This window comes from Anopheles darlingi, chromosome X, assembly GCF_943734745.1.
Source record: "Anopheles darlingi chromosome X, idAnoDarlMG_H_01, whole genome shotgun sequence".
Taxonomy (NCBI): Eukaryota; Metazoa; Arthropoda; class Insecta; order Diptera; family Culicidae; genus Anopheles; species Anopheles darlingi.
Genome location: NC_064873.1, coordinates 12056204 through 12077628, shown reverse-complemented (window position 1 = coordinate 12077628; position 21425 = coordinate 12056204). Strand labels below are relative to the sequence as shown.

At 44.5% G+C, this 21425-nt stretch overlaps 2 protein-coding genes across 4 annotated transcripts in view; one reads left to right on the top strand and one right to left on the bottom strand.

Moving 5' to 3' along the window:
- Positions 1-336: 336 nt before the first annotated feature.
- Positions 337-3743, top strand: LOC125948804 (protein GPR107). 3 transcript variants are annotated; one of them, XM_049675248.1, is made up of 9 exons: positions 337-485; positions 584-708; positions 793-903; positions 991-1136; positions 1215-1488; positions 1584-1972; positions 2040-2430; positions 2486-2664; positions 2742-3742. In XM_049675248.1, the coding sequence occupies exons 2-9, from the start codon at positions 607-609 to the stop codon at positions 2902-2904; spliced, it is 1755 nt and encodes a 584-aa protein (XP_049531205.1). In that variant the 5' UTR covers positions 337-485; positions 584-606; the 3' UTR covers positions 2905-3742. The 3 variants fall into 3 exon arrangements, with proteins under 3 accessions (XP_049531205.1, XP_049531214.1, XP_049531197.1); XM_049675257.1 differs by having other exon boundaries at positions 343-485; positions 581-708; XM_049675240.1 differs by lacking the exon at positions 337-485 and having other exon boundaries at positions 565-708; positions 2742-3743.
- Positions 3744-7267: 3524 nt separating this feature from the next.
- LOC125948982 (uncharacterized) overlaps positions 7268-21425 on the bottom strand; it is a 25142-nt gene continuing 10984 nt past the window's right edge. Inside the window, exons 3-4 of the mRNA XM_049675567.1 lie at positions 9464-9551; positions 7268-9031 (exon numbers count right to left, since the gene is read on the bottom strand). Of these exons, the coding sequence (XP_049531524.1) occupies positions 8833-9031; positions 9464-9551 (287 nt within the window). The 3' untranslated portion in view covers positions 7268-8832. The remainder of the gene's footprint in view (positions 9032-9463; positions 9552-21425) is intronic.

The following is a 21425-nucleotide window of genomic DNA, read 5'->3' as shown; positions in this document are numbered from 1 at the left end:
TAATTTTTTCGTTTGCGCTAGAGTTTTCGCCCCGTGTGGCCACGGCTCATGGTTTGCGGGGTTTCAGTCTTTTACCGAAAACTTTTGGCCACGCCTTTTAAAAGCTTTCCAGAAGTTCATCCGTTTACGTTTATATTCATGGGTCAACTTGTACAAAGCCGAACTCTCATCACTCCGAAGCCACATGTCAAACTAGTACAAAGTCGAACATCAGAGCTTTTTTGTAATGTTAGGCATGGTACAAGATTTTTTTTTTTTCAAAAGCATTCCATTTGGTTACCCGGGTAATTGGTGTAGTGGGGAAAGAAAAACAAAACACCAATATTTTTTGCTGAGTCTGAGTTGTCATATTGATGTAGCAGAAGATTCTTTCCGATAAAAGCACTTGCTCGTTCTCGTATAGCCACGATAGAGGAAATATAATATAATTGGTTATAAATCCGTCAATTTGATACCGATCGGGGGTTGACAACCAAGCGCTATCAGTATGTGAAATACGAAGCAAGTCGGCTAGGATACTTTATTGATAAACGTTCTCTGCTTTTATGTCTGGCCCGACTTTTGATGTCCTTGCTACCAGTAGCTCCAGCTTCCCTGTCGCCCGCAATGCGTTGGTTCGGAAGTCAGCGGTCTTTGGTCGTAAGTGGCTTGGTTGTGATTGTCTTGTCTACAATAGCAGTCGCCCGGCGCCATCACCTGGAAGTTCGGGTAAGTTACTCGAAATAGACTATCGATAGATAGTGTTTTGTTTTCTTCAATCGTCGCCGTATCTATTGCTTCTTTACTCCGCAGAACGATTACCGGCGGTATATCCTACTTAGCACATTTGGATTCTACGCTGGTGGAGTATTAAATGTTCAGGTATCTAATTTCCGCGTTGGTGATGGTATGGAAAACAATTTGGTAAGTTTGGCTAGCTTTTAGTTCTCACGAAATTCTAATAATGTTTGCATTCACTATGCATTTCGCTGTTGTGAAATTTTCGCTCAGTTTGGGCTGTCGCTGGACAAAACCATGTCCGATGCAATGAACCCATACCTTGACGCACATCAAGACAAATGTATCCTTACGGAACCAGTGACTGCACAGAGCAATGGACCAATCGTATTTTTCAAGATGGACCTGAAACAAAATGTGTAAGTGATCGCAGAATGAACCCATCGAATGAAGGCAACAGAATTCGTATCGATTACCTTGATATGTATCATCCTCAGTGTTAATGTGAGTTGCTCAAATGACTGGCAAAACATACACCTTTACAAAGACAGCAGCGGAGTGCCAGCTTTACGATCAAAACGCCAATCTCTTGTATCTATGAGCGATGCAAAGTTTGTCTACATGCAGCGACGGCGACGGCGAAGTCAACCAAACGATAATTTAGACCAAGACATGGTTTCTGGCAAGAGTGCGGCAAAAATTTGCAGTAAACTAACGCTTTCACTCGATGTTAAGGAAGGTGAAGATACGTTTAAGTATTACAGTTTTAAGGTAGGTGTCCATCAACAAGTGACAGTGTGGACCAACGCAGCAAAATGGGTGAGCTATGTTTGTAAAAAAAAAACGCGATCTGTTACTATTTTTAGTTTGCTATTTACGTGGCTACTAAGCAAGAAGAAGGACTGTATAACTTATACTTCCACAGTTGCCCAAACTACGCACCCAGCACACTATATGAATTAAACTTCAACGTAGACATCGAGGAACGTAACAGTGGCAACTACTTATCGGCGGGTGAAATGCCGCTCCCGGCGCTTTATTTTATGATGGCTGTCCTATTCTTCCTGTCCGGTCTATTTTGGGTGTTTATTCTACGTAAAAGTAAACAACCTGTTTTCAAGATACACTACCTCATGGGTGTGTTGGTGTTCCTGAAATCCTTATCACTGCTATTCCACTCTATTAACTATCACTACATTGAGGTACAAGGTGAACACGTAGAAGCTTGGGCAATACTCTTCTACATCACTTATTTGTAAGTAGGCTTTACGAAGCATACATATTCCGTATACCAGTTAAAAACCGTCGTTCAATCGTTTCAGGCTCAAGGGTGCGGTACTGATTATCACTATAGTGCTAATTGGAACTGGCTGGACTTTCATCAAGCACATACTGGCTGATAAGGACAAAAAGCTGTTCATGATCATTATACCACTGCAGGTGCTTGCTAATGTTGCTGAGATTATCATGGCCGAAAGCGATGAGGGTGACAAAGAGTACGGGACATGGAGTGATATTTTTGTCCTGGTTGATCTGTTATGCTGCGGTGCGATCCTTTTCCCAGTCGTGTGGTCCATTCGCCACCTCCAGGAGGCCGCAGGAACCGATGGCAAGGCCGCCATCAATCTTCGAAAATTAAAGCTATTCCGCCAGTTTTATATAATGATTGTTTGTTATATCTATTTCACGCGGATCATCGTTATTCTCTTGAAGGTAAAGGCGCTCATCCATTGAGAATAGTAAAATAACATGATTTCCTCCTCGATAGATCACAGTTGCCTTCCAATATGCTTGGCTGGACGAGATGTTCAAGGAGATGGCCACCTACGTGTTCTTTGTTCTGACGGGTTACAAATTTCGTCCCGTTTCTCAACATCCTTACTTTTCCGTGCACGGTGGCGACGATTTCGATGATGAAGACGATCACGACGACGATGCAGTTGAAATGCAAGTTACCATTAGTTACGGGACTATCTTACCCAAAATATTTATGAATCTTTCATTCTACCTTATACTCATTACAGTCTAACACATTCCGGTTTAAGCGAAGGAATTGGCAAGGTAACAAATCGTTCGCAGCCACTTTCGGTTTCAGTAACGACCGCAACGTTAGTCGATTCTCACGTTGATGCCGAGGAACGCGAAAATTTGATAAGCAAAAGAGAATCATCACACGAGTACGATTAAGATGAGTTTGGTTAAGAGAGAAATTATTACTGTGAATGTCTTGCCCTAGCTAATTTTCCGTTTCGTATTTGTTTTGAGTTTTCAACGACGGAAGTCAGGTCAGTAGTAAAAGTAACGTTCAGGGTAAGACTGAGCCACTGAACAAGGCCAAAAATGAAAGATGCCTGAACCGGATGTTTGAACAAAACTTTAGTTTGGTTATACCGAAATTAGTTTGAATGTTTTGTTTTTCCAGACATCTTCATCTCACCCATCACACTCGCTTTCTTTTTTCAATCTCCGCTCAGCGAATCAGAATTTTCTTTTTTTTGTCTAAACAGAGGGTAGGTCGGCATCGCCAATACATCTGGGGGCCGCACGAGGAATAAGAGTGAATATTAATAATAGGAATGAGACAAGTGGAGTAGAATATTTTATTTTCGGAATTTAAAGGGATAGTGCGTTGGCATTTTCATGTGGCAGGAACAAGGGTGGTTTCAAACGTTAAGAGACAACATGAATGAAAATATGGAGTAGAACAGTGAACCTGAAACGAGAGCACCAAATAGTAAATATGAAACGTGGTCGACAGACCAACGATCATACATTATACCCATCTATTAAACATCTTCTTGGAATAAAAATGTTCGCTGTTAGACAAAAATCTTCGATTAGATAGACGTGTCGCCTTCCAACCCATGTGATGCAAATCGATGAAATATAACAAGCGATACAGTATATCAATAAAAGTTAGATACAATCATCTTCCACAGAACGAACATGCTACTTATTTCAAAATTCATAGTCTATAATAATCAAACGTAGATTGAGAATTTTTACCTTCCACATATATTTATGTATTTATAATACATACTACTGTGTCCAAAAAATAAGATAACATTAGATTTATTTTGAAAATTCCTTAATTTTCTTGCAAATATTTTTTTTGTGAGTAAAGAAATCCCTCCCAGACACAATGCACTTATGCCGACTAATTTTCCAGTTTTCTAAACACGCGAAAATTTCGTCTTTATGAATGGCCTTCAGCACCTTTTCCGCAGCGGCTTGAATCTGCTCTATCGTGCCAAACAGTGTGCCCGGAACGAAATTTTGGGCTTGCCCAATAGCCAGAAGCCAAATGTAACCAAATCAGGCCCATACGGTTTTATTGAAATGTTGGCAAAAAACAAACGAAGTGTGAGATGGTGCATTATCGTGATCGAGCGCTGACGCGCTTGAGATGAAAAACATCTTTCCAAATGTAATTAGCGTATATATTTGATATGCCAATATCATCAGCAAAGTCTCTTGTTGTTAATCGACGGTTTTCCAACACTAAATCTTTGATTTTTTGGGCGAGAGCTGCATCGATTGACGTTGGTGGTCGTCGAGGGTGTTCTTCCTCTTTAAAACGTTCCCGACCCTGCTGGAAGTTTTTACACCACCCGAAAATATTGTTTTTGACATAGTACAGGGTTACTGACATGAAGTGTTACCAAATTCAAACTACTGTATCTCTCAAACCGCTCATGTCAGAAACTCAAAATTGTACTAATGACAGTGCAATGTAGTATTTACAAGTTACTAAAAGCATTTGGGTCTCAGATTTGCGTTAACATTTTTTTTATCGATATGGAGTTAAAACGTAATTCCGTAATTGCTGGAAAATCACAACCAGCTATTGTTCGAGAGCTTAGTCACCTTAAAGTGAAGAAGATGTTCGTTTATCGCACCATAAAACGTTACAATGATACTGGTAGCATTGCAAAACGCTTTGAAAGCGGACCAAGAAAAACCGCAACATCGAAAAAAAATGGGTGAAGTTATGATGGGAATTGAAAGAATTTCACTTCGCAGCGTCACTCAAAAGGATGTAGAGAAGTGAATTTTAGCTCGAATCAATCGAGCAATACTTCAAATTGAGCTTTAAACAAAGGTCTTTCAAATTCTAAACATGGCATGACCTTACACCGTATCAAAAAAAAAGTTTGGTACGATCAAGTAAAGGAGTTTATGCGCTTGCACGAACGTTGAGAATTTTCAAACATTGCGTTCTCTGATGAAAAAAAATTCCCGATTGGCAGTTCACAAACTCTCTAAACGGTCGAATTTACTTGACCGAACATTCAGACGAGAATTTGAGCCTACATACAGGCACTCGTAGCAATTTCCCATAACAAAAACTGGCTTGCGCCGTAGTGACCGCTGATGACGCTCTCAAATTGTTTTCATCGAGCCTGGTGTCAAAGTGAATGCGAAATATTATCGAGAAAATGTTTTGGAAGCTGCTTTAGAGCCGTGGACACGTAAACATTTCGGTCGTAGACCATGGACGTTCCAACAAGACTCAGCACCCTCTTATAAAGCTCATGTGAACCAAGAATGGTTAAAAAATCATGTTCCACATTTCATTTCGTCCACACAACAGATTTCGAATTTGCCATACGCAAATGCGAAGGACTATTTCATCTGGTCCATATTGTAGAGCAAGATGAGGACTATAAAATAAGCCTTTATGGATGCGCTGAAGAAATCGATTGTACGAGAATGGGCCAAAATACTACAAGATTACATTCGTGCAACATGCAACTCGTGTTTGGACTTTTTGAAGGCTGTAGTTAAGATAAACGTGGCCGCATCGGACTAAAGTGAATGGATTCTGAAATTTTGATTATCCTCAAACAATTTTGTCTTTGAAATCACTAAAAAATAACTACATACAAAAAAGTTATGGTGCTTTGAATAGGTAACACTTCATGTCAGTAACCCTGTATCATCACCAAAGGCTTTCTATGCCATTCGCATTGGTGTACCCGCAGCAGAAAAAATATTTTTAATGCATATTCTTTGCTTAAAAACAGTCGACATGACGAAAAACGAAGAATTCACTTTTAGTACTTCACAAAATAATACGTATCTCAAACACTAGTGAATATTTTGACGTGAAACTTGTCATGGTTATCAATAACAGTGCTGAAAACCTATAAAAAATACAAAATTAACGACATCCATTTACGCGGGCAAATTTGAATGCCGTGTCACTTTACTTTTTGGACACAGTAGTACATACAGTGGTGTTCGAATTAATAAGAGCGGGCCTTTAAACGCGAAAAAATCGTGATTACGTGAGTTACATGATTTTTATATTCCAATTTTCGCTACAGTTGGAATCCCTCTTGAAATATCAGAACAGTGAGCTATATTTTGTTCTGTAATGATGAATTATAATATAGAAAAAAATAATTTTCGATATGAGGGGTGTTCGAAATAATAAGAGCAAAACATAAATGTTACAAAAACATGCACAAAAATAAAGGAAAACGATTTATTCCTTCCATAATACTTATTGCAAACATCAGTACTTTGTAGTGCACCCCTTTTTTTTTATTACAGCAGCACATCTACGTGGCATAGAGGCAACCAATGCTCGACATTTTGATTCGGGGATATTTTCCCAGATTTGGCGAACTGTGGTCCACAATTCTTGCGCATTTGATGGTTTGGCATCATAAACGGCTTTTTTAATGTCACACCATAAGTTTTCAATTGGATTGAGGTCGGGAGATTGTGCCGGCCAATCTAAGACATCAATATGTTTCTCGGTAAACCATGCTTTGGCGCGCCTGCTTGTGCGTTTTGGACCGTTTTCCTACTGGAAGATCCATTTAAGCGGCATATCTTCCTCGGCATATGAAAGAAGAACATTTTCCAACATGTTCACATATCCTCGCGAATCCATGATTACTGGGATACGAAATATTGGCCCAGTTTCATAGTAAGAAAAACAACCCCATATCATCAGTTTGCCACCACCATACTTAACGGTTTTTACCGTGTACTGCGGAAGTAATTCGCCCCCTGGGGGGCGGCGTACATGCTGTCTTTACCACTGGAGCCAAACAGTTCGATTTTACTTTCATCTGACCACAAAATATTGCGCCATTTCTCGACCGGCCAATTGTTGTGTGATTTCGCGAAATTCAATCTATTAAGAATGTTCCGCGCTATAAGCAGGAGCACTTTTCTGGGCCTCCGAGCTGGCAGTTTGGCTTCTATCAACCTTTTACGAATGATTGCAGTGCTTATTGACAGGTTCAAATCCTGTTTCAAAACACGTGAGGTCGCAAAAGGATTTTTTTCACAACACGAACCATATGACGGTCGGTATGGGCGGTCGTTGCTCATTTTCTACCACGAGTTTCAGCCTGTGGTAGCCACCGGAGTGCGTTGGTAACCTTTGACGAAGAACACTGCATTATTTCCTGCACCTCGCGATACGTTTTTCCACTTTCAATCAACCGTTTGATGTGCTCTCGTTCCTCAGGCGCGGTATGCTTCGCTCTGCCCATCTTAATTGAAAACTACGGAAAATTCAATGGTCCTATTTATGAAAAAAATCTTTAAACATCATCTACATTTCAATTAGCAACAGAAATATACCGTTGGATGGCTTTTGTGCAACAGAGAGACTGATAAAGTATCTTTTCCGATTTGGGCTCTTATTATTTCGAACAACCAGATTTAGCACTGTTTATCAAACGACTGTCTTGATCGATAAACAAAGGCTGCACTGATAACCATTTGAGCCATTTCTCTTCGTTATTACTAGTACATTAATGAAAAAATCAGAATTGGCCCTAAATCCTTTACAAAAACTAGATATGAGCCGTACAAGTGAAATCAAAGTTTTGCTCTTATTAATTCGAACACCACTGTATCTGTCGTACATATGATAATGTATAATCGTGTATTACGTTCTGCATCTAAATATGGATTATAGTTTTCAGAAGTAACTAAGTTTCAAATCATCCAATTTGCGTTTTACTTTCTTCCCGAGTGTTGTCCTACTCTTGATCTTTGCTCGATTCTCGATTTGTTCAATTTATCAATTCCGTACTACGAGTTTTGATCACGTTTAGAGAAATGTCGTATGCAGGTGAGGCTATACATGCTGTTATACAAATCCGGATACCCTATAATAGCATTAAACAAATGGCAATTTAGCTCTTTGCATACCTACCTCGTTGAGCGGTGCACCAGTAGTCAATACAAAAACTGAACAACTCGCATCAACCAAAACCATAGCACATAGTTTTTTGGCGATGGCATTGTGATTGTCTGCAGGTATTTCTAGTAGCCCGTATATAGTGTGAATCATTAGCTCAACCGCTCTTGATTATTTCTTCCTTACTTGGCTAGTTACTTGTCAGTAAAAAATGTTTTTTTGAGTTTTTGTTTGCCTTTATCCGATAGATACCACAAGCATCAAAATCATGGTAAAAACCCACTATTAGCACCCCCTCTCACGGAGCGCTCAAAAATTCAACCGTGGTGGCAGGGTTGAATCATTAGCTAACGTTAAAGAAACGGGTGATCGGGTAAATGCAACTATTTGTCGCGTTAAGTTGTGATTGGTCTTCTGATTACGCGCTTTACGCTCTATTGTAGGCCCAATACATGCAATGTTAAGTTAAAACTATAGGTAGAATGATTTACAAAACTCAAACAAACAAAGAAATAGGCCCCCCACTGATGATAAGTTACTGAGTGACCAAAAATATCGTTAATTAACACTTTTTTGATAATTAAACCTGCATAAAAATATGTGGAAACGTAACTAAATGCATTAGGGAAGGAGGAAGGGGTGGAAAAGCTACATTTTAATAGTAAAACAGCGATTTTTTTCGGTTGCGTTACCCGATCACCCGTTTCTTTAACGTTAGCTAATGATTCAACCCTGCCACCAAATGGATGAATTTTTGAGTGCTCCGTGAGAGTGGGTGCTAATAGCGGGTTTTTACCATGCGACAGTTGCATTTCCCCAATCGAATGGTTCAAACAATTTAGGACTATCAATAATGGTATTCTCATTCTGCAGAACTTTTGTATTGGCATTTGATCCCAAATATTGCAATCCCGAAGGTGACCTGCTGGTCCTGGTTCTAACATTTAGAGCAGCCGTTCTAGGTCTTCGCTCTCCGCTTCACTCGTTGCAGTCTCGGTATCTGTGTGGTCTTCGTCATCGAGACGGTTACGCCGGCAACATGGTAGTCGCTCGTTGTCCTCATAGTCGCTCCAGTGTTCGAACTCCTCCTTGTGGTGCTCCAATAGCATCAACGTGGGAAACAGACTATCGCAACCGCTACATCTGCACAAAAGGAACAGAACAGATGAATATGATATAACAGATAATCGTAAATCATCATATAGCAGTAAATAGGTTGAAAAAAGACCAACAAAAAATAGGCAGACGTCGTGTAAAGTGTCTTTGGTCCGTAAAACAGCCTGATATTTGGGAAGCAAATGAATTTACAGAGATCCATTTGACAAACCGCTTTGAAGCTTTGCTGTTTGCTTCTTAAACTCTATGAAATCGATCCTTTTTCGTGCTAACCATCATCGATAAGAATGGAACGAAAGTCGAACACAAGCACGTATCATTAATTAATCTTCTTGAATTCTAAGCTCGAAAAAAGTGGTACCAACTTTTTATTTAAAATAGTACAGCTAAGTAGTTGTAAAAACTATTTATAAAACAACCTAATACTAATGCGCATTCAATGAAAAGGAAACTACTTACCCAAAATGGCGTTTCTTCTGCTGATGAGACGCCAGCTGTCGGCGGCAATGGAATGACCGATCACACACGTTACACGTTAGGGATTCTTCTGTGAAGAGGAGCAAACGAAACAAACATCTAGATACTAGAAGAACATTTTTCAAGAAGTTCGGTTATAGGATAGAAGCAAACGAACATTTTAATATAAAAGAAGGCAAACCGTGAGATAATCGTTGGTGTGAGTTTTTTCTGCTTATGTGCCACTGGTAGAGGCTGTTTTAGGATAGCATATTCGCTTATCAATCACGTCCCCAGCCAAGTGGATGATTTACGCTAACGTGTATCTACTACCGACCGTCGTCTATTGATGAGAGTTCCCGGATGCACCTACTCGCACCGATCCATTCCGACAAAAAATGTGATGGAACCGTTCTCAAAAAAGAAACGATCCAGGTTCTTTGGAATCAAAACCGCGCGATTAACCAAGCCGTAGTCAGCGCATATTTCTACCCGCCTTTTTTTAAAAAAAATTTCGAACGGTTGCAATCCGTTCACTATTTCTCATTATATATGAATTAGGTTTAATTCTGATCTGCGATGCACCGTCCGCAGTGGTTCACTATACGGGGTAGGTTCGTTCCGGACCGGATTTTTGCTCGCTATGGCAAAAAACTTTAGCCCACGGAAACTAATTCACTCAAGAAATCTGTCGAGAAAGACGAAGCTGGGACTGTATACAACGTATATAGTACCGGTGCTCGCATACGCCTCTGAGACTTGGACACTGTCCAGAACGGACGAAGCCCTCTTATCCGCGTTCGTGAGGAGAGTTCTCAGAAGGATATTTGGCCCCGTGTGTGAGGAGGGACGATGGAGAAGTCGATACAACGCGGGTTATACGCGTTGTATGACGATCTCACTGTCGCGCAGTGCATGAGACTCGCCCGGCTTCGGTGGGCTGGGCATGTCATGAGAATGGCAGACGACGACCCAGTCCGTAAAGTCTTCTTTGGCCTTCCGGATGGACAGAGAGGGCGTGGTAGGCCCAAATCGAGATGGAGCGACGCTATCGACATTGACGCCAGAATAGCAGGACTACCGACTCGGAGGACGACGGCGTTCCATCGCGAGCGGTGGAGGAATCTTCTGTGGCAGGCTAAGACCGCTCGTCGGTTGTAGCGCCGGATAAGTAAGTAAGTAAGGCAAAAAGGTTTTGTTCCGGACCCGCTCTTTGTCTCAGTCTTTTCGACGAGTAACGCATTCGCTTTGTTTTACTCGCTCTCCTTTGATTGTATGAGGCAACGCCGATCCGAACCGTATGCACCGTTCGCTGCTGCTCATTATGCAACGCTATGGCTCACTATACGAGGAAGATTCGTTTCGGAACGCGATGCACCTTTTGTGTTGTCTCAGTAATGTTGGCTAGCAAAGCCTTCATTTTATCTCACTCACGCTTACCATCAGTTCCGATGGCAGCGTGAGTTAGAAAAAGCGAATGCTTTATTCGCAGACTAGACTGAGACAAAGAGCAGGTCCGGAACTGAACCTTTCTGGTATAATAAGCCAAAGCATGCCGTGGGTCGAACCGCAGCGCGCCGTGCAATATGATGTGTTTCATTATGTTTGAGGGGGATTCCATCATGGCATGTACTCACATACAGGTTCTTTGCACCAAGGTTCGACGATCCGTTCCGAAAGCTAAAGAACCTGGTTCCGATCCGTTCCAATATTTAAAAAAATCCCATCACTAGTCTCCGGCATCCTGCTTATCGCGTCCTCTACCATCCTCGATGCTCAGGTGACAACATTCTCACAATAACTTTCACACCAAGTACACCAGCTGCCAGCTGGAGAAACACCTAACTCTGCTCTGGGCGAATGAGAACCTCAGACAGTGTTTAATCAATCTTAATTATTCGGTAAACTGTAAGTTTAATGGAATTAGGCTTGATTTACACAAGCAGCGAGCGGGGGAGTTTGACGAGCAGCATAGGGGCACCTCAACCCGGTTTGCCGAAGAATACATTTTCACTTTACAGAAAGGCTTGCTGCTGGCTGCCGCTTGTTACTGCGATGTGGTGTGGGTGTACCATCAGCGAAAAGGTATCAAGACCCATTCACACTCTGGCCGGAATTCCTCTGGTTGGGGCTGCGGTCATAAGACTATTAAACTATCTCACATAGGGACGTGTTCGGAGCAGAGCCGAACCGAGCGGAAGTTCGCAGCGTTTTGGTAAAGCCACTGCACAACTTTCCAATCCATGAGCCACTGAGAGGCTTGAAAAGTTATGCTTGTGATATGCTCTGCTCTGGCACGGTGAAGCCGGGGATCAGACGTCGAGAAACACCACTCCACCATTGGCGCCAAGCTCGGCCAGGGTTTAGCCATATTTGGTTAACTAAATCACAGCAGCACCGAGCAAAGCTGCCGAGTATCGGTTATACAAATTTATCAAGCACCTGGCACCTCCATCAAGCATAATTTGTCATCTTCCGGAACCCGAAATATTGTGAGGAGGGGAAATATGCTTCAAATGCGAAGGTAAACGTAAAATAAATAAGCCGTGCTTGTGTCGCCGGTGATGGTCGGTAGTATGTATCGTGTTCATGAAACTCGGTGGCGTTTCACGGTTGGGCACGACCCAATCTGTTTGATGTTCGAACGTTCCAGGGATCGATGAAAACAAATTTATCCGCGACGACCTTAGAAAACCTCTCTGGGGACTTCTGTAGGAAGAAAGGAGTGTGGAATGTGTGGGAGTGGAGTGCGAGGGCGGTGAGTCGAGGCCACAGGGCAGAGCGCAAGAAAGCGAAAGATGTGTACGGTGGTAAATGGAATGTTGACGCAAAAGTCCTCTTGGGGAAGGGATAACAGCAAATGGCGGGTAGAGGGTCACATTCCACGGGCTATAGCATCTCGTTACGCACCGTTTCGTTTCCAGCCAGCCAGCTCGTACACCACAACGCTATTTTCCTTCAACGTCAGGCATCTCGTGGCGGTTCGACGTGTCTCTTATTACTGGTATCGCTAAGAAGGGCTATGGAGGAATCGCAAACGAACCAAGTTGACAAGCGAGCGGAAAATCCCCCTGATACTGGATGGTGCATCGGAGTTCGATTTATAGCATCCAATACATTGGTTCTCGGTTATATGTTCCATCGTCATGACAGAAAAAAAAAAAAATATATATATATATATACAGCACTGGTCGATAAAATAGCAGCGCAAGTGCGATAGGCAAACTTGCGCGTTGTACTCGCTCAAGATTACTTCTAATTAATTTTTATCGCATCTGTTGGGTGCATTAGCGTCTGTGGAATGCGGTTTGGTGTTAATTTTAATTATCGATCGCTTAGGTATCAATATATAAGTATCTATTGCCAAAACCGTCTGGTTCAGGTTGGTCGATTAAATAGCAGCGCTAACAAACTCAACGAGTTCTTATTAACAAAAAAGCCAAATTTGTATTCGAATTTTATTAGATTTCAATTAGAAAACATTGACAAGTGCTCAGTATTTAGTAGCATGACCTTTGTGTTTTATAACGGCTGCACATCTTCGTGGCATCGAATCCATTAGCCGTGGCCACACGGAGCGAAAATTTGCGCGCAAATTTACAAATTAATGCCAAATCGTTTACGCTTCGATATGTTTACGTGGCCGGGTTGAGGAAATTAAAATCGTTTTGTGGAAGAAAAGGATTGAACACACTAGCAATGATCACTATCTATCAATGTAAACCACAAATAGAACATATTGCGAGCCCTTCCGTTTGCAAACAGCTTTTACTCTAGGTTTTACGCTCCACGGACCTATAATCGTTTGACAGCATGTAAACGGCAAGCGTAAATGTTTTGGCATTAATTTTTTCGTTTGCGCTAGAGTTTTCGCCCCGTGTGGCCACGGCTATTAAGTTTTGGCAGCGGCTTGTTGGTATTTGGTACCATGCTGCCTTTACTGCGGCCCAAAACTGCTCAGAATCATTTGGCATTGCTGTATTCACAGCCCTTTTTATGTCCGTCCATAAATGTTCGATCGGATTGAGATCGGGGGATTGTGCGGGCCATTCCATTACGTCAATTTTTCTTTCTTGAAACCAAGCTCTTGCACGTTTGCTGGTGTGCTTGGGGTCATCGTCTTGTAGGAAGACCCATTTTAGCGGCAATTCAGTTTCCGCATATGGTAGCATGATATTTTGTAAGATATCGACATATCCAACAGCATTCATGATGCCTTCGATACGGTGAATGGGACTTACACCGCTCTATGAGAACAGCCCCATACCATAACCTTGGCTCCCCCAAATTTAACTGTGTTTACAGTAAATTTGGGGTTCGTTCCAGAATGGGGGGGACATCTCACAAACTTTCGCTGTCCCCCAGATCCAAACAACTCCACTTTGCTCTCATCAGTCCAAAGAATATTCCTCCATTTGGTAAGTGGCCAATAGACCCGGGACTTGGCAAACATCATTCGATTTTGAATGTGTCCTGGTTTAAGCAAGGGTATTTTCCTCGGCACTCTGGCGTACAAATTTGCTTCCCTCAAACGTTTCCTTATCGTTGATGTGCTGATAGACAAATTTAGTTCTTTTTTCAATGCCAAAAAACTAATTTGTGGCCTTTTCTTCGCCGTTCGGATTATCTCGCGATCAGTTTGTGCGCTTGTTGTGCACTTTTTTCCACGACTTTCGGGTGTGTAATTCCATTTCAGTGCATTTGCTATTTTCTTCGCATAGCAGCACATTATATCCTGCACTTCCCGAAACATCTTTCCTCCCGATATCAATCGTTTTATCGCATTTCGGTCTTCAACCGTTCAATGCTTTGAACGCCCCATTTTACTGAAAATTGAACTTACGTTAGATGTTTCAAACCTAGTGTAAAAACCCGCAAATTCTTCACATTACCCAGTAGTGCAACTGCGATTTCACAAAAAAAACTCGCGTCACTAAAAAAAAGACTTCTTCGTTAGCGCTGCTATTTAATCGACCAACCTGAACCAGACGGTTTTGGCAATAGATACTTATATATTGATACCTAAGCGATCGATAATTAAAATTAACACCAAACCGCATTTCACAGACGCTAATGCACCCAACAGATGTGATAAAAATTAATTAGAAGTAATCGTGAGCGAGTACAACGCGCAAGTTTGTGTATCGCACTTGCGCTGCTATTTTATCGACCAGTATATATATACATATAGTATATATATATACATATCTATATCTATATATATAAAAATGAATGTGTCTGTCCGGATGTCCGGTATAGACTCCGAAACTACTGGACCGATTGACTCCAAATTTGGTATGTGGGGGTTCTTGGGGCCGGTGAGTGCTATAGGCATGGTTAGAAACCCCCCGCTACCTTCCTTGATGCCTATCTCTAACACTTGATTGTTAAAAACATTCATTACTCCGCGAGTTATGAACCGAATACCATTGAAACTTGCACAATTGTTGATGGTCATCTGAGAAACTATGGGACAAAATTTGGTCTACATCGGATGAGGGGAAAGGGGAGCTTCCATACAACCCCAATTCTTAAAATACGTCCTAGGGCAATATGGGTATCGTTTCCTAGGTTTTGATGGTCTCTAAATCGATTGGATTCACTTAATACTCTTTTACTTGCTTCTTTCACCTATCCACCATAACCACCCTCCATTCCGTACATCTTGCAGAGCAGAGTGAGGGATGGGAAGGTTAGATAGTTGCGGTTAGATAGACGATAGAAAAGAACGAGAGAGAGAGAGAGAGAGAGAGAGAGAGAAAGAGAGAGAGAGAGAGAGAGAGAGAGTGAGAGAGAGAGAGAAAGAGAGAGAGAGAGAGAGAAAGAGAGAGAGAGAGGGGGGGAGGGTGCCCGGCTAGGGTGGAATGATAACCATGGGACCTGCAATGCTGCAAAAAGTTACCATTTTTTATTGGTGTGTCTATTGTTGGTTCAAATTTTCTTAACTGTGGGATTTATAGAAGGTACCCCTCCACCGGTGCCATAAATTATCTGATGAACTTGCTGACCGGCAGGAGAGAGCAGAGCGATTGAGGAGTTCTCAACTGGCCCGCGACCAAGGCAGTTGGAGATCTTTTAATCGCTCCGAGAGTCGCTCGAACCTGTACTATACTAAAAGACTATACTAATAAAAGACTATATTAATAAACGATTGGAGGATTTAAAAAACCAACCTCAAGCGCGGGCCAAGTCAATATTTACAACATTAAAAGATCTCCAAATCACTAAAAACTAATTAAGCTTCAAATTAAGTTGTGGAAGCAAAGTGAAGTGAAATTAAGTGAACATTTACTAAGACGTTAAGCTTTTCGGTAAAAGCCTTTTTTAAGACGTTATGTTTTTTCGTAAAAGCAAGCATTAAACGGCAAACAGTTGTGATTAAAGTGGGGACCGCTAAAAGTGGCTTAGCTAAACGAAAACCTCCAGTAACGCGAACACACAAGGACGCCGTATCCCGCATACGGAGTGATAGAGGTGAACGTTCGGCATGAGCGTCGACTGAGCGAAAAAGCGAGCGGACGGAGAATCGCGATGGCGGACTACGCATCGGACACCTCGACGCTAAGCGTCAAGATAAGTGGTGTGCGGTGAAATCAATTAAAGCCGTACTAAGACATTAAGCTTTTCGAAAAAAGCCGTTATGTTTTCATTAAAAGCGCACCTTGTGTTAACTTGCAAAATTAACTAGCGGCAAACCAAGCAGCGATCGGGTTAGCACAGCAAAAGGACGCGGAAGCTCGCACAGAGAGTGATAAGAGGTGCACGCTCGACGAGAGCGTCGCTGCAGTGCAAAGCGAAGCCGAGAGAGAATCGCGATGGCGGACTACGCATCGGTGACGGCTGTAAGGTTTAGGGTCTTCTCCGCAATGGCTTTGTGATCGTACGTGGCCTTGACAAAGCGCAACACATGTCGCGTTGCGCAATAATCGAGCGGATGGCGAAGCAAGGCTCTGAGACCCAACGTACAGAGGCAGCAACCGCTGCACCGATGGCAACCCTGGCCAACTAGGCCTTGAGATGCTGCGTGCAGAAAGCAGCAACCGCTGCAACAACGGCGACCGTGGCCAACTAGGTCCTGGTACGCTGTGTGATTACGGAGGCAGCACCCGCTGCACCGATGGCCACCCTGGCCAACTAGGCGTTGAGATGCTGCGTGGAGAAAGCAGCAACCGCCGCAACAACGGCGACCGTGGCCAACTAGGTCCTGGTACGCTGTGTGATTACGGAGGCAGCACCCGCTGCACCGATGGCCACCCTGGCCAACTAGGCGTTGAGATGCTGCGTGGAGAAAGCAGCAACCGCTGCAACAACGGCGACCGTGGCCAACTAGGTCCTGGTACGCTGTGTGATTACGGAGGCAGCAACCGCTGCACCGATGGCCACCCTGGCCAACTAGGCGTTGAGATGCTGCGTGCAGAAAGCAGCAACCGCTGCAACAACGGCGACCGTGGCCAACTAGGTCCTGGTACGCTGTGTGATGATGGAGGCAGCACCCGCTGCACCGATGGCCACCCTGGCCAACTAGGCGTTGAGATGCTGCGTGCAGAAAGCAGCAACCGCTGCAACAACGGCGACCGTGGCCAACTAGGTCCTGGTACGCTGTGTGATGATGGAGGCAGCACCCGCTGCACCGATGGCCACCCTGGCCAACTAGGCGTTGAGATGCTGCGTGCAGAAAGCAGCAACCGCTGCAACAACGGCGACCGTGGCCAACTAGGTCCTGGTACGCTGTGTGATTACGGAGGCAGCACCCGCTGCACCGATGGCCACCCTGGCCAACTAGGCGTTGAGATGCTGCGTGGAGAAAGCAGCAACCGCTGCAACAACGGCGACCGTGGCCAACTAGGTCCTGGTACGCTGTGTGATTACGGAGGCAGCACCCGCTGCACCGATGGCCACCCTGGCCAACTAGGCGTTGAGATGCTGCGTGGAGAAAGCAGCAACCGCTGCAACAACGGCGACCGTGGCCAACTAGGTCCTGGTACGCTGTGTGATGATGGAGGCAGCACCCGCTGCACCGATGGCCACCCTGGCCAACTAGGCGTTGAGATGCTGCGTGCAGAAAGCAGCAACCGCTGCAACAACGGCGACCGTGGCCAACTAGGTCCTGGTACGCTGTGTGATTACGGAGGCAGCACCCGCTGCACCGATGGCCACCCTGGCCAACTAGGCGTTGAGATGCTGCGTGCAGAAAGCAGCAACCGCTGCAACAACGGCGACCGTGGCCAACTAGGTCCTGGTACGCTGTGTGATGACGGAGGCAGCAACCGCTGCACCGATGGCAACCCCGGCCAACTAGGCGTTGAGATGCTGCGTGCAGAAAGCAGCAACCGCTGCAACAACGGCGACCGTGGCCAACTAGGTCCTGATACGCTGTGTGATGATGGAGGCAGCAACCGCTGCACCGATGGCAACCCCGGCCAACTAGGCCTTGAGATGCTGCGTGCAGTAAGCAGCAACCGCTGCAACAACGACGACCGTGGCCAACTAGGTCCTGGTACGCTGTGTGATTACGGAGGCAGCAACCGCTGCACTGATGGCAACCCCGGCCAACTATGCGTTGAGATGCTGCGTGCAGAAAGCAGCAACCGCTGCAACAACGGCGACCGTGGCCAACTAGGTCCTGGTACGCTGTGTGATTACGGAGGCAGCACCCGCTGCACCGATGGCCACCCTGGCCAACTAGGCGTTGAGATGCTGCGTGCAGAAAGCAGCAACCGCTGCAACAACGGCGACCGTGGCCAACTAGGTCCTGGTACGCTGTGTGATGACGGAGGCAGCAACCGCTGCACCGATGGCAACCCCGGCCAACTAGGCGTTGAGATGCTGCGTGCAGAAAGCAGCAACCGCTGCAACAACGACGACCGTGGCCAACTAGGTCCTGGTACGCTGTGTGATTACGGAGGCAGCAACCGCTGCACCGATGGCCACCCTGGCCAACTAGGCGTTGAGATGCTGCGTGCAGAAAGCAGCAACCGCTGCAACAACGGCGACCGTGGCCAACTAGGTCCTGGTACGCTGTGTGATGATGGAGGCAGCACCCGCTGCACCGATGGCCACCCTGGCCAACTAGGCGTTGAGATGCTGGGTGCAGAAAGCAGCAACCGCTGCAACAACGGCGACCGTGGCCAACTAGGTCCTGGTACGCTGTGTGATGACGGAGGCAGCAACCGCTGCACCGATGGCAACCCCGGCCAACTAGGCCTTGAGATGCTGCGTGCAGAAAGCAGCAACCGCTGCAACAACGACGACCGTGGCCAACTAGGTCCTGGTACGCTGTGTGATTACGGAGGCAGCAACCGCTGCACCGATGGCCACCCTGGCCAACTAGGCGTTGAGATGCTGCGTGCAGAAAGCAGCAACCGCTGCAACAACGGCGACCGTGGCCAACTAGGCCCTGGTACGCTGTGTGATGATGGAGGCAGCACCCGCTGCACCGATGGCCACCCTGGCCAACTAGGCGTTGAGATGCTGCGTGCAGAAAGCAGCAACCGCTGCAACAACGGCGACCGTGGCCAACTAGGTCCTGGTACGCTGTGTGATTACGGAGGCAGCACCCGCTGCACCGATGGCCACCCTGGCCAACTAGGCGTTGAGATGCTGCGTGGAGAAAGCAGCAACCGCCGCAACAACGGCGACCGTGGCCAACTAGGTCCTGGTACGCTGTGTGATGACGGAGGCAGCAACCGCTGCACCGATGGCAACCCCGGCCAACTAGGCCTTGAGATGCTGCGTGCAGTAAGCAGCAACCGCTGCAACAACGGCGACCGTGGCCAACTAGGTCCTGGTACGCTGTGTGATGATGGAGGCAGCACCCGCTGCACCGATGGCCACCCTGGCCAACTAGGCGTTGAGATGCTGCGTGCAGAAAGCAGCAACCGCTGCAACAACGGCGACCGTGGCCAACTAGGTCCTGGTACGCTGTGTGATTACGGAGGCAGCACCCGCTGCACCGATGGCCACCCTGGCCAACTAGGCGTTGAGATGCTGCGTGGAGAAAGCAGCAACCGCCGCAACAACGGCGACCGTGGCCAACTAGGTCCTGGTACGCTGTGTGATGATGGAGGCAGCAACCGCTGCATCGATGGCAACCCTGGCCAATTAGGCGTAGGAATGCTAGGTGAAGAAGACAGAGCAATTACTAGGGCACCGGGAAGAAGTACGGGGGGGAATGTGGGATTTATAGAAGGTACCCCTCCACCGGTGCCATAAATTATCTGATGAACTTGCTGACCGGCAGGAGAGAGCAGAGCGATTGAGGAGTTCTCAACTGGCCCGCGACCAAGGCAGTTGGAGATCTTTTAATCGCTCCGAGAGTCGCTCGAACCTGTACTATACTAAAAGACTATACTAATAAAAGACTATATTAATAAACGATTGGAGGATTTAAAAAACCAACCTCAAGCGCGGGCCAAGTCAATATTTACAACACTTAACAATTTCTTAAGTTTAGTTAAGTCATGAGTTAATTAAGAAGTTGCTTTAATTTTCACAAATCAATTTACATGAACCAATAACAAAAACTTATTCAGTTGTGAAATATTTGAATTGATCAAGAATTATATTAATTTTCGACTATTGATTTACGTGCCTCTTATCATTGACATTTTTCATCGTATCGGATTATGAATGGTAAACGGTCGGAATTGCATGCACAAAAATATAAAGCAGCAATAACCGAACAGTAATAGAAAGCAATACCAACATATCCTATCTATCAAGAACAACTTGCGATTGGAATGATCAGCGAGAATGTCCGAGAGAAAAGAAAGACCCTCGATCTGATCGATCGACGTTTGAGTCTGCCATGTTACATAGTCACATGGATCATCTTAAGCTGAATACCGGAAACATGGATCAAATGTGTCGTATTGTAATGCCATTAAATACATAGCATTTGAACTTAACGAGCTATGTGCAAGCCGAATACTAAAGTCAAACTTTTTTTAAAAATACTTGGGAAAATATAATTTGTTGTTCCAAATGACGTCATTTAGCCCGAAAGGCAAAGCCTTAAAACGCAAACATCATGTTAACTTTCCAGCTCATATTTACAAGCACGTCGCATCTCTATTTCCAACATCACTAACGGGCCTAGCTATTGATTTGGTTCATTGATAAATCGAATACTGCCAAATTATGGAATAGATAAAATTATATCTACTGAAATTTTAAAGTTCATGTTTACGATAAACCCACGACCTATCAAAGACAGTACGAAGTCTATCGGGGCAGCTAGTAGTATATATATACTACTGTGTCCAAAAAGTAAGGTGACATTGGATGTATTTTGTAAGTTCCTTAATTTTTCTTCCAAATCAATTTTTTTGCCATCAATGTAATCCCTCCCAGACACAATGCACTTATGCCGACTAATTTTCCAGTTTTCTAAACACGCGAAAATGTCGTCTTTAGGAATGGCCTTCAGCACCTTTTTCGCAGCGGTTTGAATTTGCTCTATCGTGTCAAAACAGTGTCCCCGGAACGTAATTTTGGGCTTGTCTAATAGCCAGAAGCCATATGAGTGAAAATATTGGCAAGAAAGTCACAGAAAACCAACGAAGTGTTAGATGGTGCATTATCGTGATCCCACACTGACGCGCTTAAGATGAAAAACATCCTTCCAAATGTAATTAGCGGATATGTTTGATATGCAAATATCATCAACAAAGTCTCTTGTTGTTAATCGACGGTTTTCCAACACCAAATCTTTGATTTATTGGACGTGAACTGCATTGATTGTCGTTGGTGGTCGTCTAGAGCGTTCTTCCTCTTCAAAACGTTCCCGACCCTCCTGGAAGTCTTTCCACCAAGTGTAAATAATTTTTATTGACGTAGTTTCGTCACTAAAGACATTCTGTACCATTCGCATTGGTATATTCGCAGCAGAAAAAATATTTTTAATGCAAATTCTTTGCTTAAAAATTTGTGACATGGAGAAAAACGAAGAATGCACTTTTAGTAG